The 21,201-nt window shown below is 39.8% G+C and overlaps 1 protein-coding gene and 1 pseudogene across 1 annotated transcript; both read left to right on the forward strand.

Moving 5' to 3' along the window:
• Positions 1-3,832: 3,832 nt before the first annotated feature.
• Positions 3,833-5,711, forward strand: LOC103420260 (small ribosomal subunit protein uS19m-like). The gene is made up of 4 exons (XM_017332638.3): positions 3,833-3,917; positions 4,594-4,725; positions 4,840-4,916; positions 5,119-5,711. The coding sequence occupies exons 2-4, from the start codon at positions 4,654-4,656 to the stop codon at positions 5,411-5,413; spliced, it is 444 nt and encodes a 147-aa protein (XP_017188127.1). The 5' UTR covers positions 3,833-3,917; positions 4,594-4,653; the 3' UTR covers positions 5,414-5,711.
• A 1,890-nt stretch (positions 5,712-7,601) lies between these two features.
• LOC103437341 (uncharacterized) lies at positions 7,602-20,968 on the forward strand (annotated as a pseudogene).
• The last annotated feature ends 233 nt before the right edge of the window (positions 20,969-21,201 follow it).

Consider the following 21,201-nt stretch of genomic DNA (forward strand, 5'->3'; position numbering starts at 1 on the left):
CCACTAACTCATCCAATACTTTTTTGACAAGTGTCATATGGCTATTAATCATCCTTAATTCATTATAACTGAATACAACTGTCTACCTCCATCCATAATCCCTAACCACCCAACCAACACAACATAACCAGCTCTCCCTCCCACCGAATTACGATATGAATATCAGTGTTTCTGTCCTGGGTCGGCGTATTGAACAAATTAGATGACCAGATGAGAAACAATGGTTGGAGCACATATCTCGTTGCATTTTCGGTGTTCAGGGTGGCGACGAGAAAGGTGTAGGAAATGAGGGTTGAACTCTTTGGTTTGGCGGCTAGGGTTTAAGCGATCGTGTGGGTTTTAGGCTGGGTGTAGAGAGAATGATGGGTGGAGAAAGAAAATGCAGGTGAAGCTAGCAGTGAGGGTGTGAAATGAACTTCGATGACGAAGACGCTCTGATTGCAAAGCCATGGCTTGATTGCTGGGAGAGAAGCGGCATCGAGGATGATCGAAAGAGAGGGCGGAGTCAACGAAGAAATGTTGGATTTGTAGGGGGAGAGCTTTTAAGGTCAACGTAGGCCCCACTTTCTTATCACTAATACGTAGATAATTAACTAATTATTAGCTATTTTATGTTAAATTACAATCAAAACTTCTTCTTTTTTTTTTATCAACTTCCATTAAATTATTTGATGATTTTTTTTTTTTTAAGGAGAAACGATGTTAATTTTATTCAAAGTTAACAAGAAAGCAAGCAATCTTGATGGAGGACATCTGACAATCAATTTAGAGGTTCCTCAAACCAACAAAAATTGAAATCAGAAGACAAGGCCAACTTGGCCCTACAATGTGCCGATTGACTAATATGACATACTTTTAAATCATCAAAGCTTCTCAAACTTACTCTAATGTCTTCCACCAACAAATCAGCAGACGAGGAGCCCCCCTTCAAGCTACCAATATCCTGAACTACGTGCAAGGCATCACTTTCTAGAATAATATGCTACAGATGCTGCTATGCAGCCCATAAAATCCCATTCCGAGCAGCCATAGGTTCAACCATTTTGGGGTTAGACACGTGTATTATATTTCGAAGGAAACCTCCAACATAGCTACTGGCTTCATCGCGAAAAACCACACCGACTCCCCCAGTATTCGAAGCAGAATAGAATGAACCATCAACATTAATTTTAATCCACCTGGGTGGAGGTGGGCACCAGCAGGATGGCGAGGTCAGCGGTTTAGAATGACCAGCAGGATTCGCTTTAGTGAATTCAAGCAACAGAATATTAGCCTGGTAACTCACTAAGGCAAGGTTCTTAAGTTTGTAATCCCACAATAAAGCGTTTTTGGCCCGCCAAATTGAGTGAATGAGCACCAAAAACAGGTTGAGCTGACTAGCAGAAAATAAGGTCGTGCACTAGGAGAACCAATCATTGAACTCGATGAGGCCACCAGGGGCTGCAGTAAGGTTCATGTTGGCAGCAAGATAGACCGAGCTGGCAAATGGACAAGAACTAAACACATGTAGCGCCAACTCCGGAGAAGAACTACAAAAGACATAAATGTTGTCCCCCACCACCCTTTTGGTCAATAACACTGAGCAAATAGGGAGAATATCACGACAACCACATTCATTTTGGTCACTTAATACTATCACAACAGTTTTATATGAAAGTTTACCAAATACTCACACATTGCTATTTTGCTAAAATAACTTTTGTAGTTAGAGTTTACCAAACACTTTACTGTTTTATTTTACAGTCATTTATTGTCACAGCAAAGTAGAAACATTTTTTTTAAAGCACAACAATATCATACTATAACCTTTACTCTTATGTAACGCAACATGTCACGTGACGAGCTTTTATTGAATTAATGATTTACTTTTCAAACACGTGGTTGACATCTATTAGTCGGGTGATGTCACTTAGACTTTTAAGTTCATTAACAGGAAAACTAATGAAAAAGGCTTCAAATCTTTACATTTTAATTAAAAACCACCCACTAACTTTATTTAATAATAAGAACAAAAGACTAATAAAAATAAAAAAATAAAAAAACCTAACAAATCCAACTTGCGCTGGGGCGTACCCTTCCCCCCCCCCCCCCCCCCAAAAAAAACTTCATACACTCCACTTTTTTCTCCCACCTTTTTGTCCCATCGTCAACTAAATTAATAGTTTCCCAAAACTTCAAACACTCCACTTTTTTCTCCTACCTTTTTGTCCCATCGTGAGCTACATTATAAGAAAATACTTTGAATTGAATTACATTCTCCTGTTTTATTTGTGTGGTGTTGTTTTCCAATAGTGGTGTTGTTTTCCAATAGTAGTCATGATGACAAGAAACTTTTCAATGTGCCCAGAATACGGGGTGGTACACTCTATATAAGTTGTGAGATTCTTATATTAAAAAATTAATAACATAAAAAATAAAATTTTCCACCACTTATATAATAACACGTGGTATACCATTTGTGTTACGACTACAAGGAAAAAATTCTCGAAGATGACATCCAAGCTCAAGAAATTGAATGGAGAGCTACATTTATTATTGTAGGTATATGAAAAAAGTGAGAAAATTTTAATTTGGTAATTGAAAACAGCTTTTTAAATATAATTATTGAGAACATAATCTTCTCAAGGTTTTGATCTAAAGAGTCACTTCTGGGTTCATCGTTTTTGGCATAATGGGTGCTTTTACAGGACCAAAAAGGGTCTAAGTTTCAAATCTTATGAAACTAAACCAAGAATTAAACACTATTTATAAAACTTCACCAATAAGTAGACACTATTCATGAAACTAAATCAATAAGTAGACACTATTTATGAAATTGAACCAATAAGTATACACTATTTATGAAATAAAAACAAGAATTAGGCATTATTTCAAAAACTAAACCAATTGGTAGAAACTATTTATAAAACTGGACTATACACTATTTATAAATCTAGAGTAAGAATTAGACAATATTTATAAAATATGACTAAGAACTAGGCACTATTTATGAAAGTGGACCAATAAGTAGACACTATTTATAAAACTGAACCAAGAAAGAGACATTATTAATGAAACTGTAACAACTACAATACATTGTTTATGAAACTGGACCTAATAACTAGGCATTATTTATGAAACATGATCAAGAATTAGACACTATTTATGAAAGTGGACAAAAAACTAGACACTATTTATGAAATTAGATCAATAAATAGTATAATACCGTTCAGTTTTATAAATAGTGTTTAGTTTTATAAACAATGTTCAGTTTCATAAATAGTGTATAAGTCCCCCGCGCATGTGTCAGGTTTTTTTTTTTTAATTGTGTCTTTTTCATTAAAAATTAAGTCTTTTTATTAAAATTCAAGAATTTTTCATTAAAATTTAATTATTTTTCAGTAAATAAAATTAGGGAACTTTAACGAAAACTCCCGGTACTGTTCACTTTAACGAAAAACCACATTTTTACACTAAAAAGTCAATCCTGGTACTATTCACTTTACCCTTTATTTTGTCTTTATCATTAAAACTCAAAATTTTCAAATTCTTTTCATTAATTTTCTTATAAAATTATAACATGATTTTTTATTAAAATAAACTCAGAGCATATCATTTTCATAAAAGTTCCCTTTATTAAAATTAGCAAGGCCCACGCTGAAAGAGAAAAGAAGAAAAGAAAAGAAAATTACCCAAGGCCCATCTAGCTCAAGGCCCACGCTGAAAGAGAAAAGAAGAAAAGAAAAGAAAATTACCCAAGGTCCATCTAGCTCTGTGTGCGTCTCTCGCTCTCTCCGCTCGGTAGCTCGCTTCCTCCCACTTCTTCCTCGCATCTCCATCACACTGAGAGACGGGTAAGTAAACCTCCATCCCCCTCTCCCTTTATCATTTCTCTGGTTTTTGGTATAAATTCGCATGTGGGTTTTGCTATTTCTGAGGTTTTCTTTTGATTTCGAATGCATGTGGATTTCTACCATTGTTAATTTCTGTATTTTGGTTCGCAATTTTCATTTGTGATTGTCCTGCAACTACCTCCACCATCAAGCCACAACAACCACCACCGTCAAACCCCACCGCCACCACCGCTAGACCTTCACTCGAACAACCATCAACACCCAGTTCGAACCCAATCGAATCACCAACACAAACCCCACATATACCCAATTAAACAACCATCGCCGCCTATGAGATTTTTCATAAGTCCCTTGCTTTTCTATGAGATTTTTCGAGTTTCCTTTGTAAGATGAAGTTCTTTGATAATTCTGTGTTAACTGTAATGCCTTTCTGTTCAAGCATTGTGCCTCTATTTATAAATTTTGAAATGTAATCCGAGTTGTTCGGTGTGCTTAAGTAATTGTTCCAGCTTTGACTAGATGTCGATAAGTGCATCATAAGCAAATTAAAGTAGCATGAATGTCACATGTTATTGATTTGTTCAAAAATGGTGAATGTAAATGAATTGAAGGGTGATAGTTGTTATTTCTCGAGGAATCTGTGTGCTTTTTTAATCTGGTTCTGTCACATTGATTCGTAGTGTGCTCTTCTTATTCTTCCATGTCTATCGAAAAGAAAGTTATTGGGTACTTCCTTAAGTTGCCTTGTATTCTTTTGTAGCTCATATCAGAGAAAATACCCAATTGTTATCATCCCTCTAGTCACACAACACAGTTGAAGATGGCAAAGCGTCTAATTGCAACCCTCAATCGTGGCCTAGTTGGCAAACTCTTCTCCGAGTCCTCTACCAAGGTAACATTACCCTGTTACTTGCGTATATGTTTATGCATTCAATACCATTGTGCAGCCCTAACAGTGGTATGTGATGGCTTGTTGGTGTTGTTTGGTTTGGACCATTTGGTATAGCTGAACTCCGGAAAGCCAGTGGTTGTGGGAACGTGTGGACTGGAAAAAGCATGCTATAGTACCCAAGCCAAGCAAGAGTAAGTTTCTTTTACGGTGCTGCTCTTTTTTGCCATGTCCATTTTGTCACCATGGCTTACTGTTTCAATTTTTGTGTCTTTTCTGGATACTATGTGGTCACCACGGTTGTGTTTGCGTGTCTGCTATTACATTTTTAGTGGAGTTTTTCTCATTTTCTGATGTAAGGAATTTGTAATTTTGTTGGATTTGGCTTTTGAGCAGATCTCATTTTTACGATGGCGCTTTTGTGGATGCATTCCTGATGAAAATGAAGAACAATAAAGATCTTCTTAACAATAAGAAAATTTGGTCACGCAGATCTACCATTTTGCCAGAATTTGTGGGTACTACAGTCCGTATCTATAATGGAAAAAATCATATTCGCTGCAAGATCACCGAAGAGAAGGTTGGTCATAAATTTGGAGAGTTTGCAATGACACGGAAACGAAGAATTCAGGCTAAAACTACTGCACCAGTAAGACCAGTGAAACCAGGAAAAAAAGCAGGCAAAAAGTAAAGGTCCGAGAGCGTGCACAATGTCAGGCATATGGTGAAATTCACAACATACCAGATTCTGTCTCATTCAGGTGAATTCTGATACACATGAAGGATCTGGTTGGATTTTGTCCTGCTGAGGATTGTGTTCGGTTTCGATGCGAGTCAGTTTTAATTAAGCGTTGAAAGTTTCTTAGTGGATGTTTGTGTTTGCTATCCTTCTGCTCAAGTGAAGCAACCTTCATGTTTTATTAGTATGATGAATTTCTGATATGTCTATTGTGTCGGAAGAAATCTAATGGCAGAAGTAGGTTTTCCAAGTGAATGTGGCCAGGCGGGAAGAGATGGGGCTGAGATAAAAGTAAGTATGAAATAAAATGTCAAAATTGATATACACAATTGTTAAGGGGATAAAGTTGTTAAAAAAATAGTTGACTCTTGTTTGGCTCACTTTTGGCTCCTTCAAGCTGGGTTTGTAAGTGAAGCGAGCTAACTTGTTCAAAATCTTATGCTCGTCGAAAAATGACCGAGCTTGAGCGTTTGGTATGTTTGGCTCATAAAGCTCGTGAAACAACTTCAGCTTTTTCTGACAGAACTCGAGTTTGGTTCCAACTTTGGTTCATTTGTTAAAGATTTCAGCTCATAAATTTGACTTTTCCTTAATAGAAATCCATCAATCATACTCTCTTTTTTAGCCCAAGCAATGACAATAAACCATTAATAAGAGGAACATGATTACAAGAAAGGTGCTACCTGCGTACGTTTTCTCCAATAAACAAACATAATAAATATCTTACATGACAGATTTATGGTGGCATATTCGAAACCAAGGAACACATAGAGCCGTCATTGAAAAGCGAGGCCATACAAACTGCTAGGCTGTACAAGCATACACAAAACACAATTAAGCCGAGAAGGAAACTACCGTTAGCTCATCTCCACAATGACAAAACAGAGCACGCTCATCCCGGTCATCTGCAATATCACCATATTTTTTTTATAACAACCCATCGAGTTTTTTCACTCCCACATCAAAAAATTAATCTAACACTATTAAAAGATTAATACAAATTTCTCCCTTTGTGAATAGTTTAAAAGGAATACTTATGGAAATTATGGAATAATTTAATTTGAGTGGAAATTATAATAGGCTGTTACTATTAAGTCGCGAGAATTGCCATCCCCTTTCCCTCCCCTTACCCTTTGTCATGGTAAAATGAATGAAATTACACAATTCTAATGAAAATTAAAATGAATGGAGTGTGCGACCATGATTTTCTAGGCCCATGACACATGGAAAGAAAGACCGAAAGACCCATAGCACGTGATAATTAGGTGAATGAGCTGAGAGGCCTGATGTGGAACAAGTTACTTATACAGGCATCTTAGTCAGATTTGACCAGCCTTAGTCATACAAAGTCAAAATACCAAGTGAAGTCAGATAGCTGTAAACAATAGACTAGGCTTAAGCTCATTGAAGACATTACTTGTCTCTCTCAAGTACGGAAATTAAAGCCAAATTAGGATATCTTAGGGATTATGCAACATATTTATTGCTGAAATTAAACTTGGAGCATTCGCGTTGGTAGCTTGAACCTGTTTTAGGCGCAAAATATTTATTGCTGAAATTAAACTTGGATGGATGATGGGTTTAGTCAACATGTGCTTTCAAATGTGGGCACAATTTATATCATGTTAACACTTAAAATTTAAATACACAATAAAATTCACAAAAATACTAAATTGGGGCAATTCGAAAATCACGTTTCGAAATGTGTGAAAATTGAAATCTCATAACTCATTTTATAAATGACCACCAAACTATGTAGTGTAAAATGAGTTAGGGCTCGTTTGGATGTACTTTTAAAATAATTGAAAGTGCTTTAAAAAAAATGTTCTTAGGTTTCCTACAAGAAGCATCAGTTATGTGCTTCTTTCATGACGCACTTTAATTGCTTTTTTTTTCAGAATTTATTAGCATTTTTACTAAAATGATGATTTCCAAAAAAAATTTCACTAAAAGCAATTTCAATTATTTTAAAAACATATTCAAATCAGCACTTAAAACTTATTTTCTTTCTGCTCCCTCTTTTATATCTATTTTTAAGTTTCTTAATAGACAATCATATAGCCCAAAACCTTTTGAGCTAGGCCCGCAATCATGGCGGAGCAAACCAACACAGAGAGTGCTCCTCAAGAAAACCTCCGCCTCCTCCGCGTTGACAATGACAAATTCCGGTTCTTTGGCCGATAAAAACACTAAATTGTAAAAGGAGCAGGAGTCAAACAGCGCGGAAGAGCAAAGCAGCTGCAAGAAGAAGAGGCAGACGAGTGATGATCACAGTTACGGTGGAAAGCACCCGACGTACCGCGGCGTGTGGTTGTGGAGGACCAAATTGGTGACCAAAATTCACAATATAAGGAAGAAATTCAGAATATGGTTAGGGTCATACCCAAAAGCAGAAATGGCAGCTAGAGCTTATGATGCTACCTAGCCCTCCAAGATGCTTCTGCTTCTCTCAATTTCCCTGAATTAGTAAAGTCACTTCCCAAACCAGAATCCGTGTCTCCGTTGAGCATCCCGGCTGCAGCTGCTAAGGCAGCCGCAGAAGCAGAAGCAGCTTCTGGGAAAATCAGATTGTATGGGAAGCAGCGACTGAAGAAAGCAGAGCCCATGAGTAAAGCTCAAGAATCAACTATTACTTGTGCTTCAACTGATTGTGATGTTGAGAAATTGGTTTCTACTGCAGCAGGTATAATTGCTGATTAATTGTTAATTTGCTGATTAATTGTTCGGGTTTTAATAAACCCCTAGTTCTCACATACACCCTATTTCTCATTTCTCAAAATTAGGGTTGACTTTCGTATGTATGAGATTGGACACCCTTCTGATTTTTTGGCAAACTAAAAATTATAGCTTTCTAAAGAAAATTATGGCTTTCTGATTTTACAATTTCAAATGATTCAGAAAACTTTGGATTTAGATGAATAATTAAAATTGAAGTAATAAGACACAAATTACTGTCAAAGTAGATCCCTTTGATTCATTTAAGCTGGTATTAAAGGTGAAAATTTTCTCATTTAAGCTTGCAGTTCCTCCTTGGTGTGTGTTGTGCATAAAGGAGAGAAAGTATGTGGACCATATACTTTTTGCATTACAGATCCTCTTGAAGGATCTGGATGCACCTATTGGAAGTGTTTGGCCTTCTCCGGATGTTTTCTAGAAGCGATTTTCAGTGAGTATGAATGCTTTTGTTGTATGCTATGTGCTGATGAAGGCACTTGCTTAGCAGGTTTAGAAAATTAGGGGATGCACCTATTGGAAGTGTTTGGCCTTCTCCGGATGTTTTCTAGAAGCGATTTTCAGTGAGTATGAATGCTTTTGTTGTATGCTATGTGCTGATGAAGGCACTTGCTTAGCAGGTTTAGAAAATTAGGGGAAACAATAGCGTCAACTTTCCCGCCAGTTTGGGACACTCCATGTGTATGGTGTTGAGGGTAGGTATGTATTGTTTTAGTTTCTGTCATGTATTGTATTGGCTCTCTTGTGGTGTATTTGGTTAAAAGGGTACAAAATTTGTTGAGGACGAGGAGGAAATGGAGTTAATCTGATGTAAGATTATTGTAACCTTTTGTTTATAGTTGCAAATAAATTGTGTTCTACTTGGTATAGGAAAGCTATTGATATGTTTTTGTTTGTGTGAACATGTATTTTTATGAATCTTTTAAAATCCTTCAAAATCTCAACTGAATACACTCCCCTAAATTCAAAAAACTGTACATTTGAAAAAGGGCAAGAGCCAAACAATGTGGAGGAGCAAAGCAACAACAAGAAGAGGCAGACGAATAGTACTCTTACTAGTGATGATCACAGTGACAGCAACCACCAGAAGTACCGCAGCGTAAGATTGCGAAGTAGTGGCAAATGGGTGGCGGAAATCCACCAGAAAAGGAAGAAATTATGGCTAGGGACATACCCAACAGATGAAATGGCAGCTCGAGCTTATGATGCAGCAGCTCTAGCCCTCAAAGGTGCTTCTGCTAATCTCAATTTCCCTGAATTGGCTCAAGCACTTCCCCTATCGGACTCCCTGTCTCCCATGGACATTCAAGTTGCAGCTTCGGCTTCTGAGGAAAAGCAGATTATAGGTGGAGCAGTGACTAAAGAAGCAGAGCCCAGCAGCAAAGCTCAAGAATCGACTGGCATTTGTGCTTCAATTGATTGTGATGTGGACAAATTGGTTTCTACTGCAGCAGGTAATTAATTGCTAGGGTGTTAGATAAACCCTTAACTCTCATTTTGCAAAATTTGGGTTGACTTTCAAATATATGAGATCAGAGTTCCAATATATCTTTCTAATTTTACAGTTTTAATTGATTCAGAAAACTTTGGATTTAGGTGAATAAATAAAATTGAAGTCATAAGTACACATTAGAGTCAAGTTGATCCCTTTGATCCATTTAATCTGCCTTAAAGGTGAAAATTTTCGCATGATTCAAAGTATAGCCCTTGACATGTTACAGAGAATAAGAACCTGTGCATATTCCTTGGTGTTTGTTGTGTTACTTGTGCATAAAGGAGGCAGAGTATGTGGACCATATACTTCTTGCACTGCAGATCTGCTAGAAGGATCTGGATGCACCTGTTGGAAGTGTTTGGCCTTGATTGGATGTTCGCTAGAAGTGATTTTTCGGTGAGGATGAATGCTTTTTTCGTTTGCTATGTGCTGACGAATGCACTGGCAAGCAGCTTTAGAAATTAGGGAAAACAATATCATCATATTTCCTGCAAGTTTGGGATTCCATGCTTATGGTGTTTGGGGGAGGCATATATTGTTTGAGTCTTTGTGATGTACCTGTATTGGCTCCCTTGTGGTCTATTTTGTTAAAAGGGTACAAAATTTGTTAATGATGAGGAGGAGATGGAAATTGTGTTCCATTTGCTATAGGAAAGCAATTGATATGTTTTTGTTAATGTGAACATGTGTTTCTTTAAACTCTTTTCAAATCTTTCAATATCTCCACATAATAAACCACCCTAAATTCAGAGAATTGTACATCGGAAAAAGGGCAAGAGCCAAACAATGTTGAAGAGCAAAATAACAAGAAGAAGAGGCAGAGGACTCTGAATTGTACATCTGAAAAAGGGCAACAGCCAAACAATGTTGAAGAGCAAAACAACAAGAAGAGGCAGAGGACTAGTACTAGTGATGATCACAGTGGCAGCAACCACCAGAAGTACCGCGGCGTAAGATTGCGCAGTAGTGGCAAATGGGTGGCGGAAATCCGCCAGAAAAGGAAGAAATTCTGGCTAGGGACATACCCAACAGCTGAAATGGCAGCTCGAGCTTATGATGCAGCAGCTCTATCCCTCAAAGGTGCTTCTGCTAATCTCAATTTCCCTGAATTGGCTCAAGCACTTCCCCAATCGAACTCCCTGTCTCCCATGGATATTCCTGTTGCAGCTTCGGCTTCTGAGGAAAAGCATATTGTAGGTGAAGCAGTGACTGAAGAAGCAGAGCCCAGCAGTAAAGCTCAAGAATCAACTAGTATTTGTGCTTCAACTGATTGTGATGCGGACAAATTGGTTTCTATTATAGAAGGTAATTAATTGCTAGGATTTTAGATAAAACCCTAATTCACATTTCGCAAAATTTGGGTTGAGTTTCAAATATATGAGATTGGAGTTCCAATACACCTTTCATATTTTACAGTTTCAGTTGAGTCAGAGAACTTTGCATTTAGGTGAATAAATGAAATTGACGTCATAAGGTAGAAATTAGAGTAAAGTTGATCCCTTTGATCCATTTTCCAATATACCTTTCTGATTTTTGGCAAAATGATTACACCTCTTTGAACTTACAGTTTTGGACTTTTAAAATGTGTGAAAACTTTGGATTTAGATAAATGAGGTGCACATTAAGGTCAAGTGGATCCCCTTTCTTTTGTAGGCTATTCATCTCACAGCTGATCAGACATTCTTTCTGTTTCTTTTTTGTATGAACATGGTTGTTTCAATAACTTATTATCACGTGTTTTAATTTCTGCAGGATGTCCACACCAAGTGAAAAACCTGAAGGTAAAACTTTAGATGATTACAGATTTCTGGCTGTTCTAGCATTTTCTGTTTTAATTCATGTTTACTTTTGCTTTACTGGATGATTATTATCTGCTGGAAATCATCTATACCGCTTTCCTTCTTCCACCATCTATATCACTTTCCTGCTTTTATTCGTGTTTACTTTGTCTTTGCTAGATGTTTATAGAATTTGAGCTGTTCTACTATTTTCTCAAAAAGAACTCCGCCTATGTAAGTTTATCTCACATTGCCGGTCCCAAGCCCGGATAAAGGAGGAGGGGGAGGGCATCAGGTAGTCGACAGCCGGCACTCCACAGTTACGTCGAATCCTTATGACAATGAATCCAGAACGAAATCGCGCTAAAGCTAGGACGTCACCCGTAAGTGGCGCGCTGTGTGGCCCGAGCACAGTGATAAGTGAGCAAGGGTCGCTGTATCTCCATCGGCACCCGGATGCAGTGTTAAATGAGCAAGGGGCCATAGAAACTTCTTTTCGAACGACTCCACTCAAAGTTGTTTGGGAGCATATGCTCCTATCAACTTTACACAGGACACACAAAAGAAGTACTTTGATCCTATTAGACGGGGGATGGTGAAGAAGCTAGGACATAAGGGTAGAGTTCAAGAGAGTAGAATGCGTTAAGGAACGTGGAATATAGGAACCTGAACGGGAAAATCTATGGAAGTAGTGGAAGTTATGGTGAGGAGAAGGATAAATATTATGTGCCTACAAGAAACTAAGTGGGTTGGTCTTAAGGCAAAGGATCTAGAAAACTCAGGGTTTAAGCTTTGGTATTCGGGCACAAATAGAATGAGAAACGGTGTTGGCATCATTGTGGACAAGACCTTGACACAAGATGTTGTAGATGTCAAGAGGGTAGGAGATAGAATCATGGTAATCAAGATTGTAATAGGACAAGAACTCATCAATGTGATTAGTGCGTACGCACCTCAAGTAGGGTTGGATACGAGTTCGAAGGAGAAATTTTGGGAAGACCTTGGAGACTTGGTGCAAGGAATTGCTCAGACGGAGAAGTTATTTATAGGAGGAGATTTAAATGGACACGTGGGCAGGGAGACAGGCAACTATGGAGGTTTTCATGGTGGCCATGGTTTTGGGGAGAGAACTGAGGATGGGGAAGCTATCTTGGATTTTGCAATGGCATATGATCTCTTCTTAAGAGGTCGCACTTGGTGCAATGGCAAGTGCCTTCGCCCATAAGCGGTAGGTCTCGGGTTCGAGACTTGGGAGCAGCATTTCCATAAATGGGGGTAAGGCTAGCCGACATTCACCTCTCCCAGACCCTGCGTAACGCGGGAGCCTTGTGCACTGGGTACGACCTTTTTATATGATCTCTTCTTAGCCAACACCTTCTTTAAGAAGAGAGAAGAACATGTGATCACCTACAAGAGTGGGTCGTCAAAAACACAAATAGATTTTCTTCTAATGAGGAAAGGGGATCGTATAACTTGTAAGGATTGCAAAGTTATACTAGGGGAGAGCTTGGCTAATCAACATCGCTTGTTGGTGATGGATGTACATATCAAAAGAGTGAGAAAAATGAACAAGACTTGGAAGTGCCCAAAGACTAGATGGTGGAATCTAAAAGGAGAAAAACAAGTCATTTTCAAAGAGCAAGTAATCACCCAGTGGGTGTGGGATAGAGAGGGGGAAGCTAGCCAAATGTGGGATTCCATGGCTAGCTGTATCCGAAAAGTAGCAAAAGAGGTATTAGGAGAGTCCAAGGGCTTTGCTCCACACCAAAAGGAATCTTGGTGGTGGAATGAGGAGGTACAAACAAAGGTGAAGGCTAAGAAGGAATGTTGTAAGGCCTTATACAAGGATAGGACCGATGAAAATGGTGAAAGGTATAGAAGAGCGAAGCAAGAGGCGAAGAAAGCTGTGAGAGAAGCTAAGTTAGCGGCTTATGACGATATGTATAAGCGACTAGATACCAAAGAATGAGAGTTGGATATCTATAAACTAGCTAGAGCAAGGGAAAAGAAGACAAGGGACCTAAACCAAGTGAGGTGCATCAAGGATGAGGATGGAAAGGTTCTTGTTACAGAGAACGCGGTCAAAGACAGATGGAGAGGTTATTTTCATAATCTTTTCAATGAAGGACATGAAAGGAGTACTCCTTTAGGGGAGTTGAGTAACTCAGAAGAGTGTAGAAACTACTCCTTTTATCGTCGAATCAGGAAGGAAGAAGTGGTTGTAGCTTTGAAGAAGATGAAGCATAGAAAAGCAGTGGGCCCAGACGATATACCGATTGAAGTGTGGAAAGCCTTAGGAGAGACAGGTATAGCATGGCTCACTGACCTTTTCAATAGGATTTTGAAAACGAAGAAGATGTCAAACGAGTGGCGAAAGAGCACCTTGTTGCCTATTTACAAGAATAAGGGCGACGTACAAAATTGCATGAACTATAGGGGTATTAAGTTAATGAGTCATACAATGAAGCTCTGGGAGAGAGTCATTGAGCATAGATTGAGGCAAGAGACACGGGTTTCGGACAACCAATTCAGGTTCATGCCAAGGCGCTCAACCATGGAGGCAATCTATCTCTTACGAAGATTGATGGAAAGATATAGAGATGGGAAAAAGGATTTATACATGGTCTTTATAGATTTGGAAAAAGCGTATGATAGGGTTCCAAGAGACATTCTTTGGAGGATTTTAGAGAAGAAAGGAGTACGAGTAGCATATATCCAAGCTATAAAGGATATGTATGAAGGAGCAAAGACTGTCGTAAGAACTCATGAAGGACAAACCGAAAGCTTCCCCATAACTGTAGGATTACATCAAGGCTCATCCTTAAGTCCTTACCTTTTTGCGTTCGTAATAGATGAGTTAACAGGACATATTCAAGATGATATTCCTTGGTGTATGCTTTTCGCAGACGATATAGTGTTGATAGATGAAACTCAGGAAGGGGTAAATGCGAAGCTTAACCTTTGGAGAGAAGTGTTGGAATCTAAAGGTTTTCGCCTAAGCCGATCAAAGACAGAATATATGGAGTGCAAGTTCAGTGCAAATGGAGGCCAAAATGAGTTAGGGGTGAGGATCGGAGATCAGGAAATACCAAAGAGCGACCGTTTTCGCTACCTAGGATCTATCTTGCAAAAGAACGGAGAATTAGATGGAGATCTCAACCATAGAATACAAGCTGGATGAATAAAGTGGAAGAGTGCATCCGGCGTGTTGTGTGATCGTCGTATGCCACTGAAGCTTAAGGGAAAATTTTATAGGACGGCAATAAGGCCGGCGATGCTGTATGGCACAAAATGTTGGGCGGTGAAGCACCAACACGTACACAAAATGTGTAGCGGAGATGAGGATGCTTCGTTGGATGTGTGGGCACACGAGAAAGGATAAGATTAGGAATGAGGATATCCGAGGTAAAGTAGGAGTAGCTGAAATTGAAGGAAAACTGAGAGAAAATCGGTTACGATGGTTTGGACATGTGCAAAGAAGGCCTACTGACGCTCCGGTTAGAAGATGCGACTACAGGACAGAGGTTCAGGGCCGAAGGGGTAGAGGAAGACCTAGGAAAACTTTGGAAGAGACTCTAAGAAAAGACTTAGAGTACTTGGATCTAACGGAGGACATGACACAGGATCGAGCACAATGGCGATCTAAAATTCATATAGCCGACCCGACTCAGTGACTTGGATTTTTCAAGTCTCCAATCGAGAAGTTTTCCCCACTCGGGAAATTAAGGGAACACTACCTCAACCTACATGCTCCACTCATAAAGCTTCAACATACAAGCTTCAACAAAAGAAAAATTCAAAGAACTTAGTGAAGAAGGCTTTGGTGTATTTAACACAATACGTTGAAATGAAACAAAGCTTATTTATTGATATCTCTAAGAAGTTACAAATATGTACATATACACGAGTCAAAATAAACAAACAAGAGGGAGCCTTCACAAAGGTTGCTTAGGAGAAGTCTCAGCAGTCGGCAGAGCCCCAGAAAGAGAAGGCACCGGAGGGGGATCATTCGGAGCCTCAATACTGGACAGCATCCTAGAAGGATGAGGCATCGGAGGTTGATCATTTGGAGCTTCATTACGCGGTACAGCCCCAGAAGACAAAGGCAATAAATGCCTTTGGAACAAACCCACAAACCTCTGATGATCATGTAAAATCTGACCATCAGATTCCTTCATCTGGTCAAGCTTCCTCTTCAAATTTGTAGCATAGTCATGAGCGAGCCAGTGCAATTGTTTATTCTCATTCTTAAGCCCTCTAATCTCCTGTTTGAGACTCATCACTTCAGCCGCCAATGATTCAACTTGGCGAGTTCGAGCAAATAGGCGTTGGGCCATATTAGACACAGAACCTGCACACTGAACACTAAGAGCCAGAGAATCCTTAACAGCCAACTCATCAGACCGTTTGGAAAGTAGTCTGTTATCTTTGGGAGAGAAGGTTCCTGGCCACCACCGCAGCGGTCATATCATTCTTCATCACGGAATCCCCAACGGTAAGAGGACCAGTAGGGGATAAGAAGGATGGGCGCCATATGTTGTCTGGAGAAGGCGTGGCTGCCTCTTCAACAAGGTTTAAGTCAAAACGACGGTCGGAGGGGCCGGACATTTTCAAAGGTGTTGAAGAGAAAAGAGGTCGGACAAATCAAGATCTTAGAAATGCAAGAAGGGAGCTTTTACTAGTGGAGATTCAAGTGTGCTTTGGAACTTAATACCAGCCTCTATAAAAATCCGCACTCGATGGAGCTTCAGAAATCGAAAAGGCGCCTGCTCAGAAATCGAAAAGGCGTTTGCTTTCTCAAAAGCTGGGCTGCTCAGAGACCACGAGGGCCGATCTCAAGAATCGAAGAGGCGTTTGCTTTCTCAAAAGCTGGGCTGCTCAAAGACCACGAAGGTCGATCGCAGAAATCGAAAAGGCGCTTGCTTTCTCAAAAGCTGGGCTGCTCAGAGACCACGAGGGCCGATCTCAGAAATCGAAGAGGCACCTGCTTTTTCAGCCTTGTCAGCACCTGTCACATGCACACTCAACTTTGCGGAAATTACGAGCATTCTGTCGAAGATTTCTAGTGAAGTAGAAAGCACGTGAATGTTACTGTTCAATCATTCACTTTCTACACGCAACATCAGCTCACGGGTACCACAGATAACTTTGCCAAAAATCTCTAACAAAGTTTAGACACGTGAAGCTTGCAGCTCCCATTACATCGCTATGACCAAGAATGGTAAAAGAATAGCAAAGAAACAACACTAACAAAGTTTAGACACATAAATTTTGAAGGTCTAGCTACCATATTATTACCCACGAGGGTAAAGGAACATGACCATTGCTGGATAATTGGAAAGTCCCTGTGGGTCAACCTCTGTGCTTCGTGGCAAGGTAGACTAGCAAACAGGCCTAACCTTTACTCACATTCGAGAAAACACTCCCAACAAGATTGCTTGCTTCAAGATCGAAGAGGCACCGTCCTCCGAATCTCGAGAGCCAGATCCCAACATGATTACTTTCTCAAAAAGCGACGAGACACCGCTCTCTGAATCTCGAGAGCCAGACTCCTAGCAGGATTGCTTTCTCAAAAATCGAAGAGGCACCGTTCTCCGAATCTCGAGAGACAGATCCCCGACAGGATTGCTTGTTCGAAAATCGAAGAGGCACCGCTTTCTCAACTTCGAGAGCCCCTTAGATAAAGCTTGTCTGTAATCCTCACACCGCTTTCTCAACTTCGAGAGCCAGATCTCCTTGGATAAAGCTTGTCTGTAATCTTCACACGTAACATCAGCTTTCCAGATACCACAGACCACTTTTTCAAAGTGCTCTGACAGAGTTAAAACACGTGAAGCTGGCAGCTCCCACTACCGTGCTATGACCAAGCAGGGTAAAAGAATAGTATTACTCCTTGTTAGGGAGACTCCTATATATGTCGACCTCCATCCTCAACGGACAGGCAGACCTGCAAAAATGCTCAACCCTTCCTCATATCTGAGAGGGCACTCCCAACGAAGCCTCTCGAAATACTCAGCTTTCTTTCCCTTCGAGAATACCTCTGCAAACAAGCTACACTAGAGCAAGAATATCTCATATCATCAGGGTTAAAAGCAAGAGTATCTCATATCATGCTTTTTCCCTGTCTTTTCCTTTGGCCTTGTTCTTACCTGCAAGACAAAGAGAAAGAGAGCAATCAGTCAGCACTTGGAATCAAGCTTCCAGTCCGGAACTGACTGCCTGGAATCCCATTGCTCTCGAGTACTCATCTTCAACATCTTATGCTTCCCGAGAAGATACCACATCTGCCTGAGGAACAAATAGGGCAAGTGAGAAGGATACAAGGAAGCATGTGGAAACAAGCGCAACAGAACACGTGCCGATACATCCACTACTTTGTCAACAGCAAAAGTATCCCATATCAGCAGGGTCGAACGTACTCTAGATTTGATGGACTTGTTTTGACCCTCAAATTCTTCAGTCGGCCTTATACTCTGGCGGAAACAAGAAAACCCTCCAGCCCAGTTCAAGAATAAGCATGTGGAAAGTTACTTCTTCAAAACCAAAAGTATCTCATATCACCTTTTCTCCTTTTCTTTTCTTTATCCTTCATGCTACCTGCAAGATAAGGAGAAGGATAACAATCATCCGGAACTCGAAATCAAACTTCTGATCTGGGACTGATTGCTTGGAGCTCTGATTGCTTACCTTGTCCGTCACCTCTTTCAGCAGATCCCCTAGCTCGGCGACTTGGGGGACTCCTACTACATGGTTTGTATCGCGCTTGACCAAGCCTGAAACTACAATTAAGCGTCAAGTGAAATTGATACATTACCTTGTGCATCTCCACCAGTTAAAGATACCACCCCTGGAGGGAGGAAGAGTACTTCCAAAGAAGATGCCACATCTACCTATGAGATAGATAAGGCAAGTGAAGACGATACCACACTTCGGTACTTAAAAGTTTCGTGATTACGAGATCATTCTTCCACAATATTTCCTAATGTCATTTGTACTAAATCATTCACTTGTACTCACTAAGGGAGAGCTTGAACCTATATATTGTGCAAACCCTTCACAATTAATGAGAACTCCTTTACTCCGTGGACGTAACCAATCTGGGTGAACCACGTACATCTTGTGTTTGCTTCCTGTCTCTATCCATTTACATACTTATCCACACTAATGACCGGTGCAATCTAGCGAAGATCACAAACTTAATATTTAAGATGATATTCTTTGGTGTATGCTTTTCGCAAACGATATAGTGTTGATAGATGAAACGCAGGAAGGGGTAAACGCGAAGCTTAACCTTTGGAGAGAAGTGTTGGAATCTAAAGGTCCTCGCCTAAGCCGATCAAAGACAGAATATATGGAGTGCAAGTTCAGTGCAAACGGAGGCCAAAATGAGTTAGGGGTGAAGATCGGAGATCAGGAAATACCAAAGAGCGATCGTTTTCGCTACCTAGGATCTATCTTGCAAAAGAACGGAGAATTTGATGGAGATCTCACCCATAGAATACAAGCTGGATGAATGAAGTGGAAGAGTGCATCCGGCGTGTTGTGTGACCGTCGTAGGCCACTGAAGCTCAAGGAAAAATTTTATAGGACGGTAATAAGGCCGGCAATGCTGTATGGCATAGAATGTTGGGCGGTGAAGCATCAACACGTAGGTGTAGTGGAGATGAGGATGCTTCGTTGGATGTGTGGGCACACGAAAAAGGATAAGATTAGGAATGAGGATATCCGAGGTAAAGTAGGAGTAGCCGAAATTGAAGGAAAGAGGAGAGAAAATCGGTTACGGTGGTTTGGACATGTGCAAAGAAGGCCTACTGACGCTCCAGTTCGAAGATGTGACCACGGGACAGAGGTTCAAGGCCGAAGGGGTAGAGGAAGACCTAGGAAAACTTTGGAAGAGACCCTAAGAAAAGACTTAGAGTACTTGGATCTAACGGAGGACATGACACAAAACCGAGCGCAATGGCGTTCTAGGATTCATATAGCCGACTCCACTTAGTGGGAAAAGGCTTTGTTGTTGTTGTTGTTGTTGTTGTACTATTTTCTCAAAAATAAATGCTACACCTATATATATTTTTTAATGATTGTAATCTTCTTTTTGTATGTTTAATAATTTTACATTAAGATTTTAGGTTGGTTTCCTTCTGAAAATGCCTTGGTGTGCTCATTTTTCCCCCTTTTTGTTTTTTTCCAACTTAATTTGATGTTCCACTATATAGTTTGAAGTGCTCATGTCTAGTTAGTTTATAGAAACAGTTGAAGTGGCATTGGAAAAGTATCTTTGTTGTCAAATAAAGCTGAAATTTTTAATTATTCTCAAATACAAACATCCATTTGTGAGATAGAGAAAAGGATACTACAGCAAATCATGGAGCCTTCATTTGAAATAGTTATTCAACCATCGACATAAACATATTACCAATTAGTACTATTTTTCTTGTCTTAAATCAGGGGTTTAGGACGAGCAAGCTCAGGCTTCCTCATTAGATGGTTGTCTGTGGAATAACTTGACTGTTAGCATCAACTATCATTGAAACTTTAGTGTTTAGCTGTGCAAGTTACCATTTTGGAGATCGAAAGTTCCTAGGGCTTGCCAAAGCCACAGGCAATGGTGAAATAGTCAAGTTGGGTATAAGTAGTTACCGAGTCCCATATCCATATGTGGTCCTTGAACCGAGCAAGTCATATTTTCTTTACTGATACATTTGGTGCAAAGGTGCAGAAAATATTGATCATATGTTTTGTCGTTCTATAGTGGCTTTGAGTTTGTGGTATAATCTTCTTCAGGTTGTAGGTTAAAGTGGGTTCTTCCCTTACGTGCAACTCGGTGTTTGTAGAGAGTTTCTGCATTATTGGTGGGGTGGTGAGAAGACAAAGGTTTTGAGGAGATGCAGTGTGTTAGCAGCAGTCATTAGTGTGTTATTTGAACTGAAAGGAAGACGGTAATTTTTGTATGTGAATGTGGGAGTGTCTGTGGACGGATTGTGGGCTCTGCTTGGGCATCGGTTTCTCCTTCGTTACCTTTCTTTTAAACGAGGGTTGGGATAATTTTTCATGTAAAAACGACATCTCTTAAGCATTTGTAGTCATGATATGCGCCTTGAGATTGCTCTCAAAGTGAGTTCGATAATAATGTCATTACTCATTCCTTCTTGTTTTATCAATTACAGTTGAATTATCTTGATATGGACCAAGCTTTTGAATCAATCTTCCCTTCTTGGTTATCCAACTCACCCTAGAGAGCCTGACGTCCCAGCATCATCGTCTTGGCTGCCACTAGAAGATCGTCCAGCTCTCCTTGTTTACCGAAAAAGAAGATCCACACGACCACCAGCCAGCTAGAGCTGTTTATGGTTTAGGATTTTGTTTCTCGGCTTTGATGATGTATATAAGCTTTGGATGAACGGTGCACTTCTTGTGGTAGTGTACTAAACCAGTGACAAATTATGTCTGTAAGATTCACTGACTGATTACATGCAAGTAAAACTAGATTTATTCGGTAAACCAGAACCAAAAATGAAGCCTCCGAATGGGGTTTTGATCGACATTGGATGATTATTTTCTTGAACTTTCCGAAGTGGTGGTTGAAGTTTTATTCGGTAAACAAGTACTGAGTAGGAATGAACCCTTCAGTGGCGGGTCACTGTACGAATCTTGTACTAAATGAAATAAGGTCGTTCGGTGGTGGTCTCTAAATATCGATTCAACAAAGAAAGAACTCACAAATACACCATAAA

The sequence above is a fragment of the Malus domestica genome, chromosome 02 (genome assembly GCF_042453785.1).
Source record: "Malus domestica chromosome 02, GDT2T_hap1".
Lineage (NCBI taxonomy): Eukaryota > Viridiplantae > Streptophyta > Magnoliopsida > Rosales > Rosaceae > Malus > Malus domestica.

Coding starts and splice junctions, on each gene's coding strand:
- LOC103420260 (XM_017332638.3), top strand. CDS start 4,654: ATGGCAAAGCGTCTAATTGCAACCCTCAATCGTGGCCTAGTTGGCAAA. Junction 4,726..4,839: donor TCTCCGAGTCCTCTACCAAG/GTAACATTACCC, acceptor CATTTGGTATAG/CTGAACTCCGGAAAGCCAGT. Junction 4,917..5,118: donor AGTACCCAAGCCAAGCAAGA/GTAAGTTTCTTT, acceptor GCTTTTGAGCAG/ATCTCATTTTTACGATGGCG.